This window comes from Ambystoma mexicanum, chromosome 14 (assembly GCF_040938575.1).
Source record: "Ambystoma mexicanum isolate Mex_15411 chromosome 14, UKY_AmexF1_1, whole genome shotgun sequence".
In the NCBI taxonomy this organism is placed as follows: Eukaryota; Metazoa; Chordata; class Amphibia; order Caudata; family Ambystomatidae; genus Ambystoma; species Ambystoma mexicanum.
The window spans coordinates 668690460-668714861 of record NC_090940.1 but is presented as its reverse complement, the minus strand read 5'-3'; the positions used below and the strand labels follow the sequence as shown (position 1 = coordinate 668714861).

Here is a 24402-nt window from a genome sequence, read left to right as displayed (position 1 = left end):
AACCACCTTATCCTTGTGGAAGAAAATATAAATTTCTGGCGTGAACAATTTCTGCACTTCGCTAAACCTGTGGGCTGATGTCATGACCACCAGGAAATCAGTTTTCCATGACAGCAGCTATAGGCACTCTGAGGCCATAAGTGACTATCATTTGGGTGCTCTAGCCGTTAACGCCACATGCCGACTCCAGACTGGTATCGGCCGACGCCTAGGAGGAAATAAATGGAAGAGCACAAGGGATGGCGTTTGAGGATTGGATTAGAGAGAGAAATTGCTCGATCCTCATTTGAGGTAGTCTCCTAGAGGCTTCTCTGCAGACCTGATAAATCCTACAGGACGACACTTGCGTTTCTGAACAAGCCAGACTTGGCAGGAAAGATAACGCATCATCTACCGGGGCTTGCAGAGGGTTCTGAGACCTTCCCGACACACAGTGGAAGAAGCTCAGCGACTAGGCCGTACATTGTGCTTGGGCAGAATCCGTTCTCGCAGCCGCTATAAGGCACCGGTTATTGACCAACGATTAGCTTTTCAGAAACCGCACTACAAAGGAAAGTGATTGTGGGGAGGGGTGTAACGCTGTCCCACCTTGTTGGAAAAGAAGATCTGGAAGGTGAGTGGGAGGTGGCCCATGTGTCGTAAGCAGGTCAGAAAATCAGTGGATCTTCGGCTAGTGGGGTGCGACCAGGAGAATCTCGCAATTCCTGAAGGTGCAGCACATCTGGAGAATGTTAGGAACCAGAGGTAGGGGAAGAAGCACATATGTAAACAAGTTGTCCCAAGAAATCATCCGGTTAACCCCCAGAGACCTCTTCCGCTTCCAGGAGGCATAATGCTGGCAACTTGCTGTTCGTCGCTGATGCAAAGAGCTCGAACTGGGGTGCCCCCACCTTTGTCAACACCTCGGCAAGGACTTCTGTCTCCACTTCCCACTTCTGATTGGAATGCATCATCCTGGTCTGCAGGATGCCCCACTCCCAAAGATGTACTGCTAGAACACACAGTCATAATGACTTCCTGCCCTCTTGGTTTCTGACACACTACGTGGTGACTACAATGTCCATCAGGATAAACACCCTGTACTCCTTCACCACCGGTAGAAAACCTGAAGTGCTAGGAATACCGCCTTCAGTTCCAGGACGCTTGTGTCCAGCTGTATCCTCTTCCTGTCACCTGTTTTGCATCTGCGGGTTCCCCAGCGTCACTCCTTGCGGAACAGTGTGCCAGCATTGTTAGTATTTTTCTCCCATTGTGGGAGTTTACTCCCTGAACAACTTTACTCATTGCTTGAATCAGGTGATAACTCCTCAGGTTTGTCCCATGGTCTAATGGAATTCTCATTTGGGATTGCCAGGTCAACGTTATGGCTGTTTTTAACTTGATTTAGTTATCCTGTAAAAGGTGAACCTGAATGAAAGAAGCTTTAGTCCAATTCTGCACTTCCCCAAACACAGAAAATGTCATGATCACTGATAAGTTAAGAAAACTACAGCTAAGCCCAACATCCCAGTGGCATCTCCAACAAACCCATCACTGCTAAAAATCCCCCCACATCATATACCAACAACTCTGATATTACCAGGAAACCAACAGCATTACACACAAATCCTAGCACGGATTCAGACATACAAAAGGAACAGAATCCTTTCACTCGTCCATAAAGGAGACTCTAAAAAAGTGCTGATTCAAACAAAGCAAGTGCATGTATCGTTATGGACATGTAGGTGGCTTTGAATACCATCGCCCTCAAAATCCTCCTAGAGGACCCATGGAAATCCTCCTAGAGGATCCAGGGAAATCCTCCTAGAGGACCCATGGAAATCCTCCTAGAGGACCCATGGAAATCCTCCTAGAGGGCACCGCGTGACATTGGTTCACATCTTTCCTCTTGGACATGGACCACCTACATGGCACCCTTCATTCATCCCACCCATAACATCACTTACAGAGTACCCCACAAATCCAACCTATCGACATTACTTTTTAATATCTACATGACCCTGGTCTTGGAAATCATCAGCAATGCAGGCCTCACCTACCAGACCTATGTGGACGATACTTCAAGCATCTACGAACTTACCCGAGCATCACTTCAAATCAACCAGACCCTGGCTTCGACTCACTTATAGACTTGTGGGTGACAAGTCGTCTAAAACTAAATCCAACTCAAATGGAAATTAAGATTTGGGGAGCCAAACAATCCACCACACATTGATTCATTGGCCCGAAAAAACAGAAAGCTGCCTGCAACCAATAGTAGCAATCAAAAACTTGGATTTCTCATGAACAGCACCCAAATTCTCAAACCCCAGGTTAAAGTCATAGTAAGACTCTGCTTCTTCTTTTCCTTGAATGGAGCTGCCTGTTCCCCAGGGCGCCGTACCGTGCAATCCCGACCAAGACCACAGAGCCTCACCCTTCTTGTCGACGAATGTTAAGATCTTTGCCACCCTTTCCCGAGTGCCTTCAGGTGCATGGCATGGCATGACTTGCAATCCTGGGTGTCATGGTGCTCGCCAAAGCAGTATGGAGAAATCTGGGGCAGAACTGAGACGGATGTCTGCCGGCCGCAATCCGCACACGGCTTGAAGCCTGAGGCTCTCGACGGAGTAGGCATGGCCTTGTTTTAGAAATAAATAAAAGCTTGATGAGCGTTTAACCAAATAACAAAACAGAGTGTACGGAAAAAAGAAACAGGTCACGGGGAGCGGCGCCCATATATATATATATATATATGTATGTATATATACACTGAGCCTGACATCATGTTTGGCTTGGGGTGTGTAGAGGTGTCGGGCGGATTGGACGTGGGGCTGCACTGCACCTACAGCAGGTGCAAACATTTCCGGAGTATAGCTGCACTGGGATAGGGATTTCATAAATGAGGAAGTTCATAGATGAGGAAAGAATCCATTAGAAACATCTGGCACATCACGTCAGACCTGGCATTCCCCAAGGGAAGCAAGGAAATTATTGCCCTTAATAGAATGCTGCCTCTACCTTGTAATTCTGGAACATATGGTGAACTGCCTACACAGAGTTCAAACGAAGACTGAAAAGGTAAGAACGCATCACCCCGGCTCTCAGAACCCTCCATTTGCTCCCAGCCTTCCGTGGCAGAAGACCAGAACCCAACCAGACATGAATTGCCAATCAAGCAATACTGCCCTAGCAACAGTCCCACTTCAATCAGTAATGTGAAGGAGGAACCTTCTTTTCATTCCTGGCAGCCAGACTATGGAATTCCATGCCAAGGCAACTCTGCATCCGAAGACTTCCACATGGTCTTTCGAAAATCACTCGGGAGGCGCTGTTGTGCGGTAGAAAGATGGCTGCCTAAGCGCTGAGCTCCGGACGGAGGTAAGGACTTCTGATAAAATATCCTTCTCTGGGCAGTGAATTTCCCGCTCCTTTCTGTGGCCTGTGAAGGAACCATCACCCCGAACTGCTGCCGACTTACAAGCCGGGAGACCCTGTGGAAGCAGAGCTACGCCCGCACTAAGAACCAGCGGTGGACGTGCCTCACTCGCCCAGAGTGCCGGCTCCAGCGGTTGTGGCCTGCCTAATGGCTTTGCTCCATGGTGTGAGGGCCTCTGCCCTACCAGCGCGATCGGCGCCCGTTTATGGCCGGGCCCGCTCGTTGGCCCCCCTGAGTGTGGCTGCATTGGTGAGCTGTGTGCTGCTACAGTGGTCGGGCCGGCGGCTTCCAGGACCCCCCACCATTTCCCGACGTGGCCCCTCACATTGCCGCTGTCCCGCCTGGTTGATGCATCAGCGGACTGGAGCGCCGCGGGAGGATCGTTGCAGCGCTGCCAGCCGTGCTGGTGCCGGACCCTCTGGCCGTCGGATGCCTGCGCAGTCACTCCTTCTGGATTGAGGTAGGGGGGCTGGTGGGCCTGCGTACGCTGCAGAGTGTGTGCCTGCGCCGCAGCGCAGTATTGACTTTTGAGCCCAGAGCAGCCTATGGACATTGTGCATGCAGAGAGATGTCACTTCACTGGGGGGCCGCTGATAACAGCTAAAAGACAGTGCTCTGCCACTCACAGGGGGTGGCTACTGCCCCCACCGAACCGACCTCTTGCTGGTGGACCGATTTTCTCCCCCCTCTGATACCTACTGACACTGGTTAACGGTCCCCCTGTGTGGCATAACACTGATCTTTAACCATAAACCACGCACCCCTACCATGATGCTCAGCGGTTGGCAGCCGCGTGGGTACCCCATAAGGTGGTACTAATCTACTAAGCCCGGCACTTGCTCTGGGTGCATTGTGCCCTGGCCACCACTGCCGACATATAACTTTGCGCCTGAACTCTCTCTGTATTATCCTCTGCTACTTCTATTGGGGGACCGAGTGATAAATCTGAGGCGCCAGCGGCTGGAGTGGGTTCGCATATAGACAGGGCGGCGGCGTGGAAACTGCGGGGTCATTCCCATTGATCTCACACGGGTCTGAGCGCTGAAGTTTCGTGTGGAGAATTTGATACGGCTCAATAGAAGGTCCGAGCAACCCGCCCACAGACATTCAGCGTCGTTCCTCCCTCTGCAGCCCTCAGGCTTTTCTGTCACCCTCACCTGCCCACATCCCCAGAACCCACCTGAGCAGACGCCATGACCAAGGGAGCGGGCACCGGGAAAAGGCAGAGTTCTTTAAACATGTTTGCAAAAACGCCGGCTAAAGCAGCAACCGAAATGCTGGAGGATGCACCCGCTACATCAGCCACACCTGCCCCTGATGACTCTCGGAAGATGCTGGAGTATATCCGAGAAGGGTTCACTACTCTATACACTAAACTCGATGACATGAACGGCACCATCTCATCAATGAAAGCACACATTAAGAAAACTGATGGCCGGGTAGCCGAGATTGAAACGAGGGTGGGTGCCGCCAAGGACGATCTGGGCTCTCTGCGGGCTACTGTCTCCTCACTCTCAAATCGAGGGCTGGCAGTTGAAAAGAAGAATGACGACCTTGAATCCCGTTCAAGACGTAATAACCTGCGCACAGTCGGGGTGCCTGAGGACACCATTAATGAACCCATGGAAGATTATGTGGAGCGCATCCTTCTAACATTTCTAGACTCACCGAAACTGGATCTTTCTCTGGATTTTTCTGTGGCGGTGCAGCAGGAGCGCAAAACCTTTTTAGCTGTCAAAAAGAGACTTCGATACTTGGGAGTTAAATACTCCATGCTATTTCCTGCTAAGCTCAGAATTGAACATTCCAATCGAACATTCTTCTTTAAATCCATGAAGAGGCTTCGAAATTCATGGATGAACATTTCCCTAGCTAAGTTACCACCTGGCGCTGCGATTCGACTTACCCCATCTTTTGTGAATTAAGCTTTTGCCTGTTAGTAGGCTCATATACGGCCAAGCACATGAGCCATTGTGACATCCCACAGGGACACATTAACACTTTGTCCTGCCTTTGTTGCATTGTTGTTCCTCAGTCTACGTGTCCCTTCCTGGTCACACTGCTTAAAGTCCTTTAACACTGCGAACACTCGTACGATTCTCCCAGTCCAGAGCACTATCGCCAGGCCAGCTAACAGGCCCCCAGGCGCTGATGCCACTTGTCTGGTTGTTGTTATGGTTGTTTGGGGTTATCATTCCTCTGGTTGGGGGAGGGATGTGGGTGAGGGAGGTGGGAAAGGGGAGTTATGTTAAAAATGACTTGATGACCATAGGTGACGCCACGCATGCCGCAGGAGTAGATCATGGTAACACTGGGAGGGCGATGGGCCCTCTTCAGCAGGGACGGTATTGTCCGCCACCCCTCCGAGAGTTAAGGTATGTCCAACATCTCCACACAGATGGCGGATAACGACATAACGCTCATGAGGTGGAATGTGCGGGGTCTGGGCAATCACAGAAAGATGCAACAGATCCAGCTTCACGGTGAACGCCATGGCGCCAAAATTCTGTGTTTGCAGGAGGCCCATGCCCGCTCTGAATAATGCGATAGGTTTGCTAGGCAGTGGGGGCCCTTGAGGTACTATACCAATTATTCCACGCAGTGCCGAGGTGTGATGACTATGATACACAGGAGCCTTACATTCACGTGCACTCACTCGCAGGTTGACCCACAGGGTAGATATGTGTTGGTCCTAAGTACTCTACAGAATAATGAGGTGGCCATCCTAAACATTTATGGTCCAAACATCGATGAGCCCAACTTCTACCTCCACCTGGCCTCCTTGCTTGAAAGTTTCCTCTTGGTCCCGATTCTATGGGGGGGGCGATTTTAATACGATATTAGATGTCAACCTGGATAGGTCAGGCTCCAGACCCCGCCGCCTCTCTAGGGCAGCCCATTCTATCCTTACAACGCTTCCTTGCTTGTCGATTGTTGATGCATGGCGCCTCATGTACCCTGATTCACGAACATACTCCTATTACTCCTCGGTGCATGATTTGCATTCCAGGATTGACAGGTTGCTCATATCAGATATATTGATTAGACATTTGTCCCAGCTGTCGATCCTTCCTAGAACTCTCTCTGACCACTCGCCAGTGCTCATCTATCTTAATTGGTGTCAGGATTATGACAGAGCTAAACAATGGAAAATGAGACCTCATTCCCTACTTGATCCGGCCTTCAGCTCAGAACTTGAATCCGCCATTGAGGAATTTTTTTGAATTTAATGTTAGCTCTGTCTCGTCACAGGCCACCCTTTGGGAATCCTTTAAAGCATACATTAGGGGCATTGCCATTTCCAAGGGGAGCGGTATCCTGAAAGGTATCTGTCTAGATATCGCGAGAAGTGAATCGACCCTGGCTATCCTCGAAGCCCAATATGCTCTAGACCAATCCCCTGAGACCTTGGCGTCGCTGGTTTCAGAGCTGGACACTTTCCGTGACCTGGCCGAGTGGGAGGTGAAATTTCTAGATAGCCCCCATCTGGTGAGGAAATATGGTGAGGGAGAAAGACTGGGCCGTCTGTTAGCTAGGCTGATACGCCTGGAGTTCGGTGCACCCAACATTCCAGCAATAGAGAGTTCCCCGATGGAACACTGGCCACATCACTGCAAGCCATGAACGCAGAGTTTCTAACATTCTATATCTCATTATATTCAGAAACAGGTGGTGTCCAAATATCAGCGATAGACTCCTTTCTAGAAGGTCTCCCTCTCTCCGTCCTTTCTACTGACACGATCGCCTCTTTAGAAGAGCTTACGGAGGCCATTGAGTCGCTGGCGGCAGGCAAGGCCCCGGGCCCAGATGGCCTCCCTATTGAATTATATAAACAGTATAAATCAATGCTGGTCCCACATCTAATGGCCCTAAGGGAGGAGGCGTGTGAAAAGGGCATACTTCCTCCCTCCATCCCTCCGGGAGGCGATGATAACGGTGCTGCTTAAGCCTGGCAAGTCTCCTACCCAATGCAGTTCGTACCACTCCCTTTCACTAATCAATTGTGATGTTAAAATCTATGACAAATTATTAGCTACACGACTAGCCTCATTTTTACCCCACATTATTCATCCTGATCAAGTGGGCTTTGTTCCGGGCCGTTCCACCTCCCTTAACCTGAGACGGTTGTTTAACGTGATCAGCAGGATCGACCCCAAGGTTCAAGCGGTGGCGGCCTCTTTGGACATGCAGCAAGCATTTGACTCAGTATCATGGGAATACCTATGGCGAGACCTGGAGAAATGCAAGTTCGGACCCAACTTTCAATCCTGGGTTAAGCTGCTTTATGTAGGCCCATCGGCAAGAGTCCGAACTGAGGATAGGTGCTCCTCCCCCTTTGAGATAGCCTGGGGAACGCGGCAGGGTTGCCCCTTTTCCCCGTTAATATTCGCCATAGCCATGGAACCCTTTGCCGACATGATCCGTCAATCACATGCTCATAGAGGCTTGCGAACTGCGAGCCAATCTGATATCGTCTCTCTTTATGCTGACGATGCCCTGCTTTATATCCGGTCTCCGGATACTAACCTTGCCCCGATCCTGGAGGACGTTGTTCGTTTTGGTCGTATTTCCGGGCTGAAGGTGAACTGCTCTAAGTTGGTCCTTTTCCCACTCACCAATTGCACCCAGGCCCCCCCCTGACCTCATGGGGTTCACATGTTCCCAGTCCAGGTTCACTTATCTTGGAGTGGTGGTCTCTCGTAGCGTTGAGTTGCTGCGGGAGGACAACTACCTGAATTACCTCACAAACCTAACCATTAAAACTATGGGCTGTACCAGACTACCTCTCTCCCTAGCGGGCTGTATAGGAATACTTAAAATGGTGGTACTGCCCCAACTTCTCTATCGGTTCGTTAACATACCCCTTTGGCCAGGTGATGAATTCTTCCGGACACTGCTCCAAACAACCAACACTTTTTTGTAGCATTCAGGTGCAGGTGCAGTCCGGCTTAAACTAGCAACACTGTCCACCCATATGGAACACGGTGGATTTAGCGCCCCGGACTTCCTTAGGTACTGGTCGATAGCACAATCCCAATTCGCTGCCCACTGGTTCAACACTGCGGACCCTTCTCCATATGTTCGATTAGAGAAACTTGCAGTCAGTGATCGAAACATCTGCTCCCTTATTCTCAAGCCCGTGCCAATTAATACCAATTCAGCAGATCTGGTTGTTAACACGTCCCTGGCCCTTACTAAAATTTGGAAATGATTAGGCATACCCCACCCCTTCCATGGAGACCTGCTACTCTGGAACTTCCTTCCAGAGGTTCCCTGCGTCCCACAGTCCATTGTCTCCCGATGGGCTGAAGCGGGCTACTTGGCGCTCCGAGATATCTATGTGCAGGTAGCTTTCTTAAATGGTCAGATATCCCTCTCTCTCTTAGACGAAGACCGTCAGCGAGGCTGCAATACTCCTCTCTCCGGCGATTCCTCAAGGCAAATACCCCAACTTCCCCACAATGCCGCCTGACGAACCCGTAGTAGCGCAACTGTGTTCCTTCGACTTAGCTAAAGGGAGAATTTCTAGGCTTTACACCCTGCTACAAACCACAACGGCACCATCTTTCGCTACATTAAAACGCAAATGGGAAGATTATCTCGGGGTAGAGATTACTGATGAGCGCTGGTCCCATATGTGTGCACGTACCCACAGGGTGTCCTTTAATTCTAGATTTAAATTAATACAGTTCAAGATGTTGCACAGGTACCATCGCACCCCGACCAGGTTGCACTATATGTTTAGTGAGCTCTCCTCCAGCTGTCCTAGATGTGGCTCTGAACAAGCATCTTATATCCATATGATGTGGTCCTGTCCACGACTGACACAATTCTGGGCTGAAATATGTTCCACACTATCCACCATACTGGACCACATTATAGGCCCATCCCCGCTACGGTGCCTCTTTCACGACCTTCCTCAGTTGGGTCGCGATTCAAGGAAACTAGCTGGCCTCTGCAAGCTGCTGGCTGTGCGCTGTATATTAATGAACTGGGTCAGATCTAGACCACCCACATACGCGCAGTGGCTCAGAGCGGTCACCGGGCCTCAGATACCGAGGAAAGTTGGGGCACGTTGCAGCATCCACATTCCAGACCAAGGGACATTTGGCAGAGATTCTGCAGTTATATGTATTCATTGAACTCGGGCGCGGACATCGAGTCCTCCGACTCCGCCCTTTCTTCTCCTGCTGCTGCCCCATGAGCGGAAACTCTTTCATCTCACCATCTGTGATATTATTTGGTCCCTGCCTCATTTACGTGCCTGAAGTGATTACTAAGTACCAGTATTGAATATTATTGTACAAGACTGTACCCTGCTACCATGTTGTGTGCGTCTCTTGCTGTTTTGTGTTGTGAAGTCTAATAAATAAAGGTTTAAAAAAAAGAAAATCACTCAAAACTTGGCTGTTTACGAGACAACAGCAAATAAGTTGGCCCAGAAACAACCAAAGATCAGACTATTTGGATTCTTATAACACAGTAATCTCCTGTGACTGGGACCCAAGGACTTACCGGAGGCCAGAGGCAAATGACGTTCAGCTTTTACCCGCAACCAAACTTTGCAGAGGTGCTGTGAACCCGGGACTCTTCCTCCATGCTTACTCTGCTTCTTAGAGGTCGCGTTCCACTTTTTTAAGCAGGAACGGCCAGAAAATGCTGAGTCCTGCCGTATCTGGAGTTGGCACCTAGGTTAGGTTTATTATTTTTATTTGCAAGGCGCCGAATGCCCGCAATCATCGGGGCGCCAACATAAAGACAGGGCGGCAATGACAAAACAAAGAAACAGGACATTTGGTCATTGGAGGAAGACCAAACATTGGTGTGCTCAGTATATATTACTAACTGTCTTGTAGTCCAATTCATTTAAACAGGAGTGTTCTCAGCTTTTTTCTGAAAGCAAGGTGATTTGTCTCTAATCTTAGGTTTAGGGGCAGGCCATTCCAGTTTGTACCTGCCTGGATCGGAAAGGCTCTGACTAGGCTGTTTGCTTTCTTGTGTGGTTTTACTATGATAAGTCCTAGTGTTTCTGACCTGAGTGAACGTGCTGGCAAGTATTGGGTAATCTTTGATTTCAGATATGCTGGAGCATTCCCATGTAGGCACTTGTGACCTAGTGTCATGGATGTAAACAGCACTCGATTGTCAATCTTCAACCAATGTAGCTCTTTCCAAGCTTCGCTGATATGTTCCGTTCTCAGTTTCTGTTTAATTATTCTGACTGCTTTGTTTTGTACTAACTGATATTTGTTCATATTTTGCTTGTTGGCTCCAAGTAGTAGTGCATTACCATAGTAAAACGGGACAGTATGGTTGCTCTTGCGATAAGAGTGCAGTTTGCTTCGTTCAGAAGGGGCTTGATTGCTCTGAGCAGTCTAAAATAGTATGTACAGTTTTTATTCACATAGGATGCTTGTGCTTCTGAGCTTAGGGAGGCCCCTATTGTCATGCCCAGTGTCTTAACCTTGTTCACTCGCTGTATCTGGGTGTCTTTGATTTTGAAGGAGTTATATTTTAACGATAGCTTGTCCCTAGCCTGATTGGAACTAAAGATCATTAGCTCGGTCGTTTTGCTGTTTAGACACATCCAGTTGCGATCCATCCAAGATTCTATGGTGTTATATAGATCAGTGACTGTCTGCCTGTCTTTTTCGTAATCACCACTTAGTTCTATTACTAGCTGTGTATCGTCAGCGTAGTTTATGAAATACGTCTATCTTATCCAGTACCTCACAAAGAAATCTTAGGTACAGATTAAATAAAAGGGACAGGCTCGCTCCCCGAGGGACCCCACAGAAGATGTCATTTTCTTGTGAGAATTTATCTCCCCAGTGTACTCTCGATTTTCTGTTGGCAAGGAAAGATACCAACCAGTCGATTGCCTCTACTTTTTCAAGAGCCTGCTAGAGTAGTTTGTGATCTAGGAGATCAAAGGCAGCGCTGAGGTCGAGCAGGATCAGCAGGCCGGTCTTGCCTTGGTCAATACTATCCAGCATGTGCGACTGTAAATCCAGCATAGCGGTCTCGGTGCTGTGTGCAGCCCGAAACCCGGATTGTTGAGGATGCAAGATCTCGTTGGACTCTACAAATGATTGCAATTGTGCGGTTGCCACTTTGTCCATTATTTTGAGTGTGAGGTTGCAATTTGTAATGGGTCTGAGGTTGCCAGGGTCTCACTGGTCTAGGTTTGGTTTCTTCACTAAGAGAGTAACCGTGACTCTTTTGATGGTATTGGGTACCATTTTATCCTGAAAGGATTTGTTAATTATTCTGGTGCGCAAAGGTGCAAAGATGTCGGCATTATCAAAGATTATTTTAGGAGGTAGTAGGTTATCAGTGCATGATGATGGCCTCATTGAGGCTAGAGTTCTGAGCATGTCTTCTGTGGTGATTGAGTGGAATGACGGCACGCAGTGCGCGACCATAGCAAGGTTTTTCCCTCCAAACCGACTTGTCTATACTGTGTTGCCACCACACAGGACTTCCTTATGCCTTATAATTTAAGAAAGGGGAAGACATCAAAATGCTGTTCTTGCAACGGTCTACATTGATGGCCCATGGGGTGAAATTTGCATCAGGTCAGTCCATCACTAAATAGGTATTTATTTAGATATCCCCCTTTGTACGTGTTACAGCTCAAGCCCAACCACAGACTTTTGGACCATCCTGCAGTGCTAGTGCCTTTGACCTAGCAAGAACAAACATCTCCTACTTCACCATCTCTCGTTTTCTGTTTTCCATTAGCTCCCGTATTTATACAGTGTTCCTTCCTTCCCTTACTACAGCTCCCGAATCCTGCTCAACAAGCTAATAGGAGATGTACCCTGTAACACTCCCGCCTTGGGGGGAGTGTGAGTTGTTAAACCCAGTCTGTGAGGCTTGTACTTTGGGGTGCAGAGGGTATTGCTTCCCAGGATCCCAAGAGGTTCTGCATTCATCTTCAAGCTCCCGAAGCTGATAAATAAGTACAGACATCAGCCAGACCTGAGTAAGCAGAGCAGCGCACCAGCCTCCAGAGACCTGAGTAAGCAGACTCCTGCAGCGCTCCAGCATTCAGAGACCTGAGTAAGCAGACTCCTGCAGCGCACCACCCTCCAGAGACCTGAGTAAGCAGACTCCTGCAGCGCACCACCCTCCAGAGACCTGAGTAAGCAGACTCCTGCAGCGCACCAGCCTCCAGAGACCTGAGTAAGCAGACTCCGGCAGCGCACTAGCCTTCAGCGACCTGAGTAAGCAGACTCCTGCAGCGCACTAGCCTCCAGAGATCTGAGTAAGCAGACTCCTGCAGCGCACCAGCCTCCAGAGACCTGAGTAAGCAGACTCCTGAAGCGCTCCAGCCTCCAGAGACCTGAGTAAGCAGACTCCTGCAGCGCACCAGCCTCCAGAGACCTGAGTAAGCAGACTCCTGCAGCGCACCAGCCTCCAGAGACCTGAGTAAGCAGACTCCTGCAGCGCACCAGCCTCCAGAGACCTGAGTAAGCAGACTCCTGAAGCGCACCAGCCTCCAGAGACCTGAGTAAGCAGACTCCTGCAGCGCACCACCCTCCAGAGACCTGAGTAAGCAGACTCCTGCAGCGCACCACCCTCCAGAGACCTGAGTAAGCAGACTCCTGCAGCGCACCAGCCTCCAGAGACCTGAGTAAGCAGACTCCTGCAGCGCACCAGCCTCCAGAGACCTGAGTAAGCAGACTCCTGCAGCGCACCAGCCTCCAGAGACCTGAGTAAGCAGACTCCTGCAGCGCACGAGCCTCCAGAGACCTGAGTAAGCAGACTCCTGCAGCGCACTAGCCTCCAGCGACCTGAGCAAGCAGACTCCTGCAGCGCACTAGCCTCCAGAGATCTGAGTAAGCAGATTCCTGCCGCGCCCCAGCCTCCAGAGACTCAGACACAAATAGCCAGCGGAGCACCAACCTCAAAAACAAGAACGCCTTTGCGATTGGACTCAAGCGGAGCAGTCTCGCCTACATGTGCACACAGTGGTGCATAACTCTCAAATAAAGAACGCCCTAGAGATTGGACTCCAGCGGGCCAGCCTCTCCAGCTGCTCCTCAGATACAGAATATCAAAAACTCCCATTACTTAAAAAACAAATCTGTGAACAGAAAAATCACAGCGCAAATAATTCCACCACAGATATTGGCGTACTCGGGTCCCCTTCTGAACTATCATCACCGACAATCATAATGAAAAGGAACCGAGAACAGCATAGCCTTGCACCCTGAACAACCCCAACCTCCACCTTCAGTCAAGTGGCAGGTTGGTACAACTCCGGGTCCAATCTAATCTTTGAACTCTTAAGGGGAGTACTTTTTCCTCCCCCAACTAAACTGCTCAGCAGGGGTGTTGCTAGGTCTGGAAAAGACCTGGGGCTACGCTAATATCGCGACTGTCAGGACTGAGGGCTTTTGGCTGTAGCTCCTGAGATTATATCCGGGGCTACAACCAAAAGACCAGGGGCTATAGCCCCTTCAGGCCCCCCCTAGCAACGCCTGTGCTGCTCAGCCTTTATTCCTTTCTCACCTCTGAATACACAGACCCCACGTACCACCAAACACTTTCTAGATCGCCATCCACCTCATGAAACACCCCACAACTATTCAGAACTGCAACACCTTAAGAATAGCCACCTTTTCCTCTGCCCACCTCCGGCTCCCAAAAAAGAAGCCCCCGGACCCCATCATCCCAGCTGATGCAACTAAAATATCCTGTTGTCTCCGGGTAAAACACGCACCCAAGTGCAGGGTTCTAGAGAGGATTCTGAACTGGGAGTACATTACTCCGTATTTTTTCAAGTTGCGAATACTATTATTTTTTAGGGGTTCAAAATGATTTGACCTTTATAAAAATTATAAAACCAAAATTCCTCTTGAAATTAAGCAGTAATAATATTACAGCTCCTGCCAGTGGCGCTGGTATCACTGAGCCACACATATGCCATGCGTCGTGTGGGTGCGCGAGGGAGCAGAGGTGCCTAAAACTGGCATGGAGTCCCATTCCATGTAGTGCTGGCCAAGCGTCATCAACACCTGAAAACCACACAGGGTTTGAGTATTTCTGTCCTGGAACCATCAACACTGCAGTATTCACACCAGCCTCACCCTCTCCCATTGTAATGCCCCCTCCTGGGCCACTTTACTTCAAGACCCCACCCGCTATGAGGAAGGCAACATGACAAAAGTGCGCGATGGAAGAGCATGTTATGTTACAGAGCATTTTAGACTTTGAGGCTGTACCTTCCCTGGACATTTGAGAGAAGTTTGGAATGGAAACAGGAATGGGGGGCTCCTGATTTGTCACATATATGGCTTAGAGTGGCAAGAGAACTACTCCCCGCCCCCCCCTTTAAATTAATCGCACCCGTTTTCAAGTCATTCCATGGGCTTGCCCACACCTCCATCAAAACCATCATGGTTTAATCAAACAGCTACCCCCTCTCCCCACAAACCCATGGCCAGCTTACTACCCCAAACCCTCCTGCACAAGCTGAACCTTGGGGTCTCCAGGATGCCCTTGACTTCCAATCTTTCTCTGGGAACTGCTGGCCTGCCAGGCACCTTCAAAACGGCACTTAAGGACTAGCGCCTCCTCAAAGGGAATTGAAGCTTCACCTTTCATCTGGACTCAAGACAGGAACCCTCATTAGGCAAGTTAAAAGCCAAAGCAGTCATCCTTCTAAAAGCACCAGCCATTCAGCTGTGCGGGCAATGCACTCTTGGTGATCACTGCACATCAATCGCAGTGATCTTCACACACAGCGATCCATGTGAGCAGTGTAGACTGAGAAAGCCCACGCCCACTAAAGCTGGATAGCGACCCCAATCTATGAGCTAGCGATGCTTGCTGGGTGCTGTTCCATTTATGCAGTTAGGGAGGCATTCAGGAATATCAAACTACACCTTGGGCCTCATTATGAGTTTGGAGGTAGCTGCCTCCAAACCGGCCTCCTTTACCGGGTTCCTGCAATGGGGACTTACAGGGTCATTCCGACATAGGAGGACCCAGTAAGTCCTCCTTGCAGGAACCATTCCCCATTCTCAATTGAGCCCCCACAGGGCTCAATGGGAATGGGGATGGTGGTAACAACGGGCACATTATAAGTGTCCCGTTGTTACCTCCCTCTTCCCCTCGTGGGACCCGGAAAAGACGTCTGGTTTTACCAGGCATCTAATCCGGGTGCCGCAAAGGGAACCTCGTAATCAGTCAGGTACAGGACTGGCCCCCTTCATTCCGTCAGCGCACGCATCGTAATGAGGCCCCTTGTCTTAATATGCTACAAACTCATGATGGTTGTGGCCCCCCCATCTGCCCATTTTACTGTGATCATTATTACTAAGGCTTACTTGAGGACTTGCTATCTCAATGGCTATGGCCTGTCCAGCGTTCTATGGCCCCTGAGCTAGGTTAGTGCCATAAAAGTATATTATAATAACTGTTTCTTCAACAGGTGTCTAAGGAAGTCCCCAAGTGCCATTAAGGACAATGTGTAACCCAAGGCATACCAACATGACCAACCACATTGCCGCCACAAGTCTCTTCTTACCGCCCTCCGATGACATCGAAGAGGTGCTGCCAGCGCTCGTTCACTTTGCTGAGCTTGGTCTCAATCTCTGCAGACCTCGTCTCGTTGGAGGCCATGATCAACTGCTCTCCCATCTGCTTCAAGTTCAGCTTACTGGCACTGAAAGAGTTGATTTCCTCGACACAGTCCTGACAAAGACACAAACAACACCCAAATCAGGGTCAACAGAATTCCATTTTGGAAAGTGTGCTTTTGTATAAAAAAAAAATTAAATGCGATGATGAAAAACAACAGTGTCAAAAAACAAGGGTTTACTTTGTTTATTTCAAGGTGCGAGAAGAGCCTGACAGAGCTTCACAAAAGTGCAAGCTTCCCACTAGGCAGTGCTTATGTGCACCCTTCACCACTGTAGAGGGAGTGTGTAATCCCACAACACACCCTCTCTCCGACCTCATGCCGGTGGTCATAGGACATGTTGAGGGCACTGTGTTCGGGTGTAATGCTGGCATGCTGCCAGTGTCAGAGCCAGGGGTGGGCGGCCGTCCCCCGTTTCCCCTTCTGCTCCCGGCACAAAAAGCTGCCTCCATGCTGCAACACGGCACGCTAGTGCATGCTGCAACACGGCACGCTAGTGCATGCTGCAACACGGCACGCTACTGCATGCTGCAACACGGCACGCTACTGCATGCTGCAACACGGCACGCTACTGCATGCTGCAACACGGCACGCTACTGCATGCTGCAACACGGCACGCTAGTGCATGCTGCAACACGGCACGCTACTGCATGCTGCAACACGGCACACTAGTGCATGCTGCAACACGGCACGCTACTGCATGCTGCAACACGGCACACTAGTGCATGCTGCAACACGGCACGCTAGTGCATGCTGCAACACGGCACACTAGTGCATGCTGCAACACGGCACGCTAGTGCATGCTGCAACACGGCACGCTACTGCATGCTGCAACACGGCACGCTACTGCATGCTGCAACACGGCACGCTACTGCATGCTGCAACACAGCACACTAGTGCATGCTGCAACACGGCACGCTAGTGCATATTTTTCTCATTCCCATGTGATGCACGTGCTGTCACCTTGGCTTATATGTGCGACGGTTGGAGGCCACAATCCCTGGGTTACAACAGTAGGCATCAACAATAAGCCAGTAGGATGGCTTAGCTGGCCCACTATGATAGCTCAGGGGGTTCAGCGCATGCATCAGAGATCTGTGCACGACCTGAAGTGCAGTATGGGAATGCTAGCATGGTCCACCAGGCCTACACGCCCCAAGGCGTGTAAGCAGAACACCATTGCATTAGGTCATCATAACACTTTTTACTACAGCACTTAGAAGCAAGCACAGACTTGCACGAGGCACTAGAAGAGAAGATATGATCATACATGAATGTGTTTTGTTGAATGTTCTTGTCGAGCTGCTGTGCATTGCATAGAGTTTGTTGTTAGCAGAGAGCTATTCCACACCTGTGCACGAAGAGTTCCAAGCAAGGTTAGAGGCCCACAGTTTTGTGCAATGTCAGATACTCTTGAAAAGGGCCATCCAACAGTGTGTTTGTGTAGTTGTGGACTGCTGCTTCTTCTAGGCCAGTTAGCCTGGCCTGAGTGAGCCCAGTACTGAGGTGACAGACGGTGAAACAAGCAAGCGTATGAGGACATGTGTACGCCGAAGGGGGAGAGAGCTTGTGTGCCAATGTGGGCAGAATGCATTGGTGTGCAGGTTGGTTGTAGGGTGTAGCTTCGGTTTTGTTGGGAGGTTTATTCAATTTCAAGTGCCATATTTTGTTCTGGAGCATAGAATGTTAGCATGTTAGTACCGGAGGGGGGATGGTGGGGGGTCCGCGGGGCCCCTGATGGGCCTTTGGGCCATTCCCCCACTGTGGCCGGACCGGCACCCTTCTAGTGCTTCAGCTCGGAGCGCGTGAATACGAGCAGTCCTAAGGCGCCATTGAACGGTCTCGTGTTCCCAGCACCTCGTCCTAAATCACTCTGGAGAAACCCTGGGGAAGACACAGAGGAGAGAGAGCAGTGGGGAGACTCCACAGGGACGCCTAGGAGCAGGACTGCTGTGGGGCCCCAGAGAGACACACAGAGGCGAGAGGGGTGGGACACACTGGGGCAGCCACAGAGTATAAGACAGAAAGTAGAGTGCCGAGCAGGACAGTGAGGGGCTCAAACATGCAGGAAGGCACATCTAGAGGCATAACATGGCACAGCGGAGCATGGCAAGGGCAGTCAAAGTCACACGAAATGATATGTCCCAACAAGGCAAACATACACATACATGCAATTAGACTGCCCAATCCCAACACTTAAAAAATGACAAGAATGGAATGAGTCTGTCCCGTCAGGACACCTGTAAAATGGCAGGCATGTAATGAGATTGCCCTTGCTCAACACCTCTAAAATGGGGGACATGTGATTAGACTAGTGACACGACTCTGGAATGCTTGTCCCTTCTCCCCAGAGGGGAGCCACCCCCTTTGAGGCTAGGGAGGTGAGCCCGCTAAGCAAGACCCTCCCTAGGGGACTAGGACTCCCCTTCCTATGAGGAACTCCCTATCAAGAATACATGGTCTGCATATATGAGACTAGAACAGACTGATGATAATTCTGATTTGGATTCACTGTAGCTGTGACATTGCTTCAATCTCTTTGGCTTTAAGTCATTCTGGATTCCCCCTGAACCTAACAGTCAAAGAGGAAAGACACACCCCTTTCGTTATTGCTAACAAACATAAAAAGACGAGGGACCTTGAATGGAGGTTAGGGAATCCTACGCAGAGGCAAGCCTCTGACGGAAAGACGTCCTGGAGGTGAGGAGCCACGCTCGACTGCAGAGCCGGCAGTAGCGTGGAGAGCGAGCGGATCGCTAGCAAGATGCTGGAAGGCTAACATCCCGAGCGGTGACGAAGACGAAGCAGGAAACAGTAGAGAGACCGTCTCGCCAGGTGGCGCGACCACACCAGAGCTCTGGTGGGCCTGGTGTCCGTTAACCGATGTGGAGACCAGATCACTGCGGAGAGATCGGATCACTGAGCCCCAAATGAGGAGTGTGCCGACTGCCGAGCCGGGCAGGAAAAGGGAAGCAGACACTTAACACTGGTCAGTGGGCCGATTGGCTGTGTCCCCGAGTGTTGTAGAAGCCAAAAGGGTTACGGAAGCCTGCGAAACCCAAATACTGAATAAGGGCAGACGCCTAACTGAGATCCCGCTGCCTTAAATATATCTGAGGGCCGGAAGGCTTTGGGGAGCCCTAGAGAAATAAGTGACATTGACATATGAGGCTGGAGAAGCCAAAAGGGTTACAGGAGCCCAGGAAACTTGAATACTGGAGACAGCCCTGCGCCCAAGAGAAACCCTGCTGAAGTAAGCACATTAGAACATTCGTGGGCTTTGGAGAGCCCGAGATAATCAAGCCATACTCCTATAAGAAACGGGAGAAACCCAAAAGGGCTTACAGAAGCATGAGAAACCTGAACGCTGGACATGGGCCGACGCCTAATCAAGACGCTGCGGAAGTAAGCACACCAACAGGCAAGAGGGATTCGGGGAGCCCTAGAAATACAAGCAATAGGGACAAAGACTGTGAATCTGGAGGATTCCATCGCCCAAACCCTAAAACAAGACACTATCAAACAGCAGATCAGAAAAAGGTGGAATCGCACTAAGAAAGAACGGAAAGTATTGGCTGTGTGTGTGTGTGTCCGTGTTATCAGGTCAGTGGTGCATCAGTGAGCAACACATGGACTGAGTAGAGTGGGTGAGAATATGAAACGTGGAACGATTGTAGCTATGTTTGCAGTTCCTTTCCTTAACTTCTTCCCTGTAGGAAAGCCATAATGCGAGCCCTTTCCAAGTTGGAGGAGGGGGACTCAACAATGATTGGTGTATTCAGCTCCAATGAGGAATAATGGAATCCTGCAAAAGACTCCGAACTGCCTTTCATCCAGAGAATTTGAAACGTGGAGGTCCTGGTTATGCGAGTGGCTCAATCCTGGTCCTGATCTAAGCAGAATTTCTGATTTGGAACTCGAGTGTTTCATAGGACAGGTTTGGAGAACATATGGTGGGAGATTTAAAAAGGAACTGAATTGAAGTTGGAAGCTCAGAATTGCTGCTGTTTCATCCTTTAAAACAGTTCAAGACATTTTCTGATCGCGGTTTGTATTTGGATGAACCTCACGCACATGCGCAAGGAAGTCGCTTTGGTGTATGAAGGCAGTGTAGGTTTCGGTGAAGGTTGCACGTTCATTATTGCAAGAGGTGAACGAGAGCGGCGGTCTTCGGTGACAAATTGACTGAGTGACATTGCGACACGTCATTTTAGAAAGCAACTGTGGACACAGCACCAACGTAAAGAAGCGTCATGGCCAATTTGGAATTTGTTTTCTCTTCATAACGCGCGGAACCTGGTCTCCAGAGAGTAAGTTAGTGACATACTCTCTAGCATGTCTACTAAGAGTTAGGTATACGGTTCCCCCTTCTCACTTAGTCGTGTGTTGAGTGGACTCTGTGTGAAGAAGCCAAAAAAGACGTCGCAACACTCGAGAAGCTGCTCCGAGAACAGCCGTCAACTGAGCTGCAGAGGGTCCCCAAGACGTACCTCCGGTAAGTGTGTGTGACTTTGATTGGGCTTAACTTGGTGATGGCAGTGCCCGCCCAGGGACAGTGCTCCCACGCCTGGAGAATCCCCGGCAGGCTTATTTCTCCAATCCATGTGTCTAGGTGTAGAAGTAGGATTTCATGACGAGCAGCATCAAACTACATAAACCATGGTGTTTGTGTAACACGACTAAACATGCATCCGCCTGGCTGCTCACGGCCAAATAAACGCTGCATGTACAGGTGCCGCACACCCTCATATAATTGAAACTGGACATCCGCCGTTTTGCCACGTTCACGTCCCGACAGCAAAGAGCCGCTTGAGCACTCAGCTCCCACCTGCTGTTTGCTCAGATGCTCTACTGTCACGAATTTTAGCTTAAAATGCACATTCTCTTGCGCGGCCAATACAGTACGTGGGTGTGAACTTGTACAGTAGCTGGGTGTAAACTACCACAGCTGAGCCTTGCCAAACATGCTCTCTGCTCTATGCCCCATTACTCTCCCTGCATCTAATTACGACCACATCAATACCAGGGAACATGTGGAAACAAAACACTGCCAAACGCTGTCGCTTCACAGATTCCCTCACTCGTCTTCCATACGGAAACTGTTGCGGGCTATTAACCCAATGGGGTCACACATACATGAAACGCTGGCCAGCCCTTTACTCTTAACCTGCCGGCATGTTGGCGACGTCACCACTCTGCGGACCACGGTGGTGGAGGTTGGACCTGGGCCAGGCAAACCACTGCAACAAAACGGTGGGCCTATCCAGGGATGTAAGGTGAGCCTCACCCAGTAACCTCCCACTTCCCTGCGCTGAATCGCCACAAAGCTAAGAGCGCAGAATAAATCCCTTGCGTGTCGATGTTCATTTGAACGTGAATTTGCTAATGCCATGGGGCCAGATAAAGGTATGAAATGGACCGTGAAAAGTTGTTGTGCGTTTAGAGAGGGCAGCCAGTGTGTGACCATGCACTGCCACTCCACTGCCAGAAAGAAAGAGTACAGAACTTGAAAGGAGATGTCACCATTATTTTGCTACTGATTAAAAATGTTCATCAAGGCTGTAAAGCTGAGATTCCCCATTCCCGACCCAATCCCTGCCTTTCCTTCCTCCGCGACAAAAACAGTGTGAATGGAAGTCTGTTATATGAAACGCTGTCTGTCTGATATTTAGTTGATAGCCCCTCCCGATTTGTCATAGGTGTCCAACCCCTTATTGACTTCATTTAGGAAAAGTTAGTTGATATTATACATAAACATCCTCTATATGTAAGATGAATGTCATTTTTTTTTTAAACAAAACTTTACTTTTAATAGGGTTTTGTTCTTACCCCAAAACAATCCCCCCTCGCCCTTTACAGGTCAATGAGCAAATTGTATTCTCTAGCTTCCACGTGAATATCTCCCCTTTTGTGATCGCAAACATTGGCATCTAGAGCCTGCATATGATCTCTAGTAGTGTTCATCACACTACTAAGCAGTGTAATACAGAGGCACACAGTGTATCTACATTGAAAGGGATGAGGGCAGAGCAGGGGTGGACTGGGAAACAAAAGAGGACCTGGAAATAAAGTGGCCCTCATTTTACACAATTTCAGCAAGTCCAACCTTTTTCCTATGACAAATGTTGGACATAAAATAGGTCACCACACAAAAGAGGCCCAGGGTGCAGAGGCCTAAACGGACATCTCCAGAGTTTCCTATAGGCCAGTCCACCCTTGGGTCAGAGTCAGCATGGCCGAGAACCAAACTTGCCAACTTCATGCACCAACCATTTCTAGGCAATTGCTTAACTGGCGATCCACTCTACTAGGCTCAGCCCTTCTCTGAATGTCTGTCACCCTTCCTCTTTCTCTCCCCTTCCTGTTCTTACACTTGCTCCCTTTCTCAGCTTAAGGGTCTGTGCCCTTTAGCCGCATGTGAAGCCAGGGGGGACATAGTTTCAGTCTGTGTGACATACAAATCATTATGATGCTGTCTCTATCTATTGCATGGTAATCGTATTCTTTTTTTCAGTGGCCTCAGAGGGTCTCATGGGATGTGTTTGTGTAACATTCAGCGACAGCTTTCTGTGACATCTGGGCATGAAAATGTTCTTTTTGTGTGGCAGTGGTAGCTGTGTAGATATTGTCATCACCAGTGGAGTGCTTGTGTACCCCACACACAGCCTGTGGTAGCAGCATCAGGCCCTACGTCAGAGTATTTCAGTATTTTTTTTAAATGGGCCTTCACGCCTTCGGAGTGGGGGGGTGTATTTTAAATGGGCCTTCACGCCTTCGGAGTGGGGGGGTGTATTTTAAATGGGCCTTCACGCCTTCGGAGTGGGGGGTGTATTTGTATGTAAAACTAATGCTTTTTTATGTCAAATTTCTATGGGTTTGGACAGTAAATTGCACGTTTGGAAGCCATTTTTCCAAATATTTCACAGAGGAGAACGCCCACGCACTCCCTTGATGTGGGTTGGGCTCGTGGGTGGGGCTCGCTCGCTGCGCTCGCTCCAAAATTCGCCCAGATAAATTTACGCCCCACCAACTTTCAAAGTCCCCAGCCGCCACTGTTCTAAGCTGTCTTTCATCCCTGGAAATCCTCAATGAAGGTTTCAGCAACTTGAGCTCTAAAGAAAAGAAACTAAGAGATATCAAGAAAGGACAATACAGCTTCAACAAATAAGGTCAGTGGATTATTAGAGCGCATAACTTGGTGAATGCAAGAATATTGGAATGAGAGAGAAAGAGAGAGAGAGAGAGAGAGAGAGAGAGAGAGAGAGAGAGAGAGAGAGAGAGATGAATTCACCTTGTAGAGAAGAAGACTCTTGAGTGTAAATAAGTAACTCGTTTATGGTCCTTGAAGAAAGTATTGAATATAACAAGTTTCATCAGGAATACCTGAAACTGTAATTTAGTCTCTTTGCACAGTGTAAAATTAATAGAATCCAATGCGCAAGAGCTGAACTGCAGTAACGGAGACTTGGGTAAGCCTAATTGGAAAAACGTACCAAGTTGAGTAGCTTTCGCATGCTCCAAACAAGGGTTTTCCAAGCAACAGGAGGCTCCATCAGAAAGAGTATCCGTAGCAACGATAAAGGTGAATAATGGCACAGGGAGCGCTGTATACTTCAGGATAGCGCAGGAGTGCCGTGACCCAGGGATGTATTAAACAAAGATTGCGGGATGTGCGAAGCACATTAAACTAGCACTGTGAATTTAAGGTCAGCGTGATGTGCGAAGCACATTAAACTAGCACTGTGAATTTAAGGTCAGCGTGATGTGCGAAGCACATTAAACTAGCACTGTGAATTTAAGGTCAGCGTGATTGCAGTTACTAACAACAAGTTCCGATGAACGTGCGTGTGGAGTGTTGGACGCGCAGTGATACTTTGAACTTAGTTGACAAGTGCAGAGAGTATAAGACATTTGAAACTCTACCTTCAGGATTGTGTGCACTAGACAGCACAAGGAAGGAACTCTTATCAGTGCAAATATTAAAAAGAAATGATTTGAAAACAAAGGACAAATACAGTAAGAAGTGCTGGTAAGAACTATCAGCATTGCCTTCTAGCTGTACGAGGAGGCATCCAGGTAACTTTGGTGGGCAAGAAGAGATTCAAAAGAAACGCAGGACATAGTTCAAAGCCAGTTACTAATGGAGTGTTGTCTTTCCTGTAGATTCCGCGGACCTGAGGGATGTAGTCAGAAGACAGAGACCTGAGACCCGAGGAAGAAGCTACTGCATTCTGGAAGTTTCTTTTGCTATGCCATTCCCCTTCCCCCTCCACGTTGTCAAGTCTGAAGTTGATTGATACAGTCCTCAGGCTGGACAATCCTGCAGGGG

At 49.3% G+C, this 24402-nt stretch overlaps 1 protein-coding gene across 8 annotated transcripts in view; it reads right to left on the bottom strand.

Moving 5' to 3' along the window:
* SYNE2 (spectrin repeat containing nuclear envelope protein 2) overlaps nucleotides 1-24402 on the bottom strand; it is a 1840150-nt gene that overhangs the window by 197201 nt on the left and 1618547 nt on the right. For all 8 annotated transcript variants that reach the window (XM_069638223.1, XM_069638224.1, XM_069638227.1 and 5 more), the window contains one exon: nucleotides 15960-16126. In XM_069638223.1, coding sequence (XP_069494324.1) covers nucleotides 15960-16126 — 167 coding nt within the window. The remainder of the gene's footprint in view (nucleotides 1-15959; nucleotides 16127-24402) is intronic.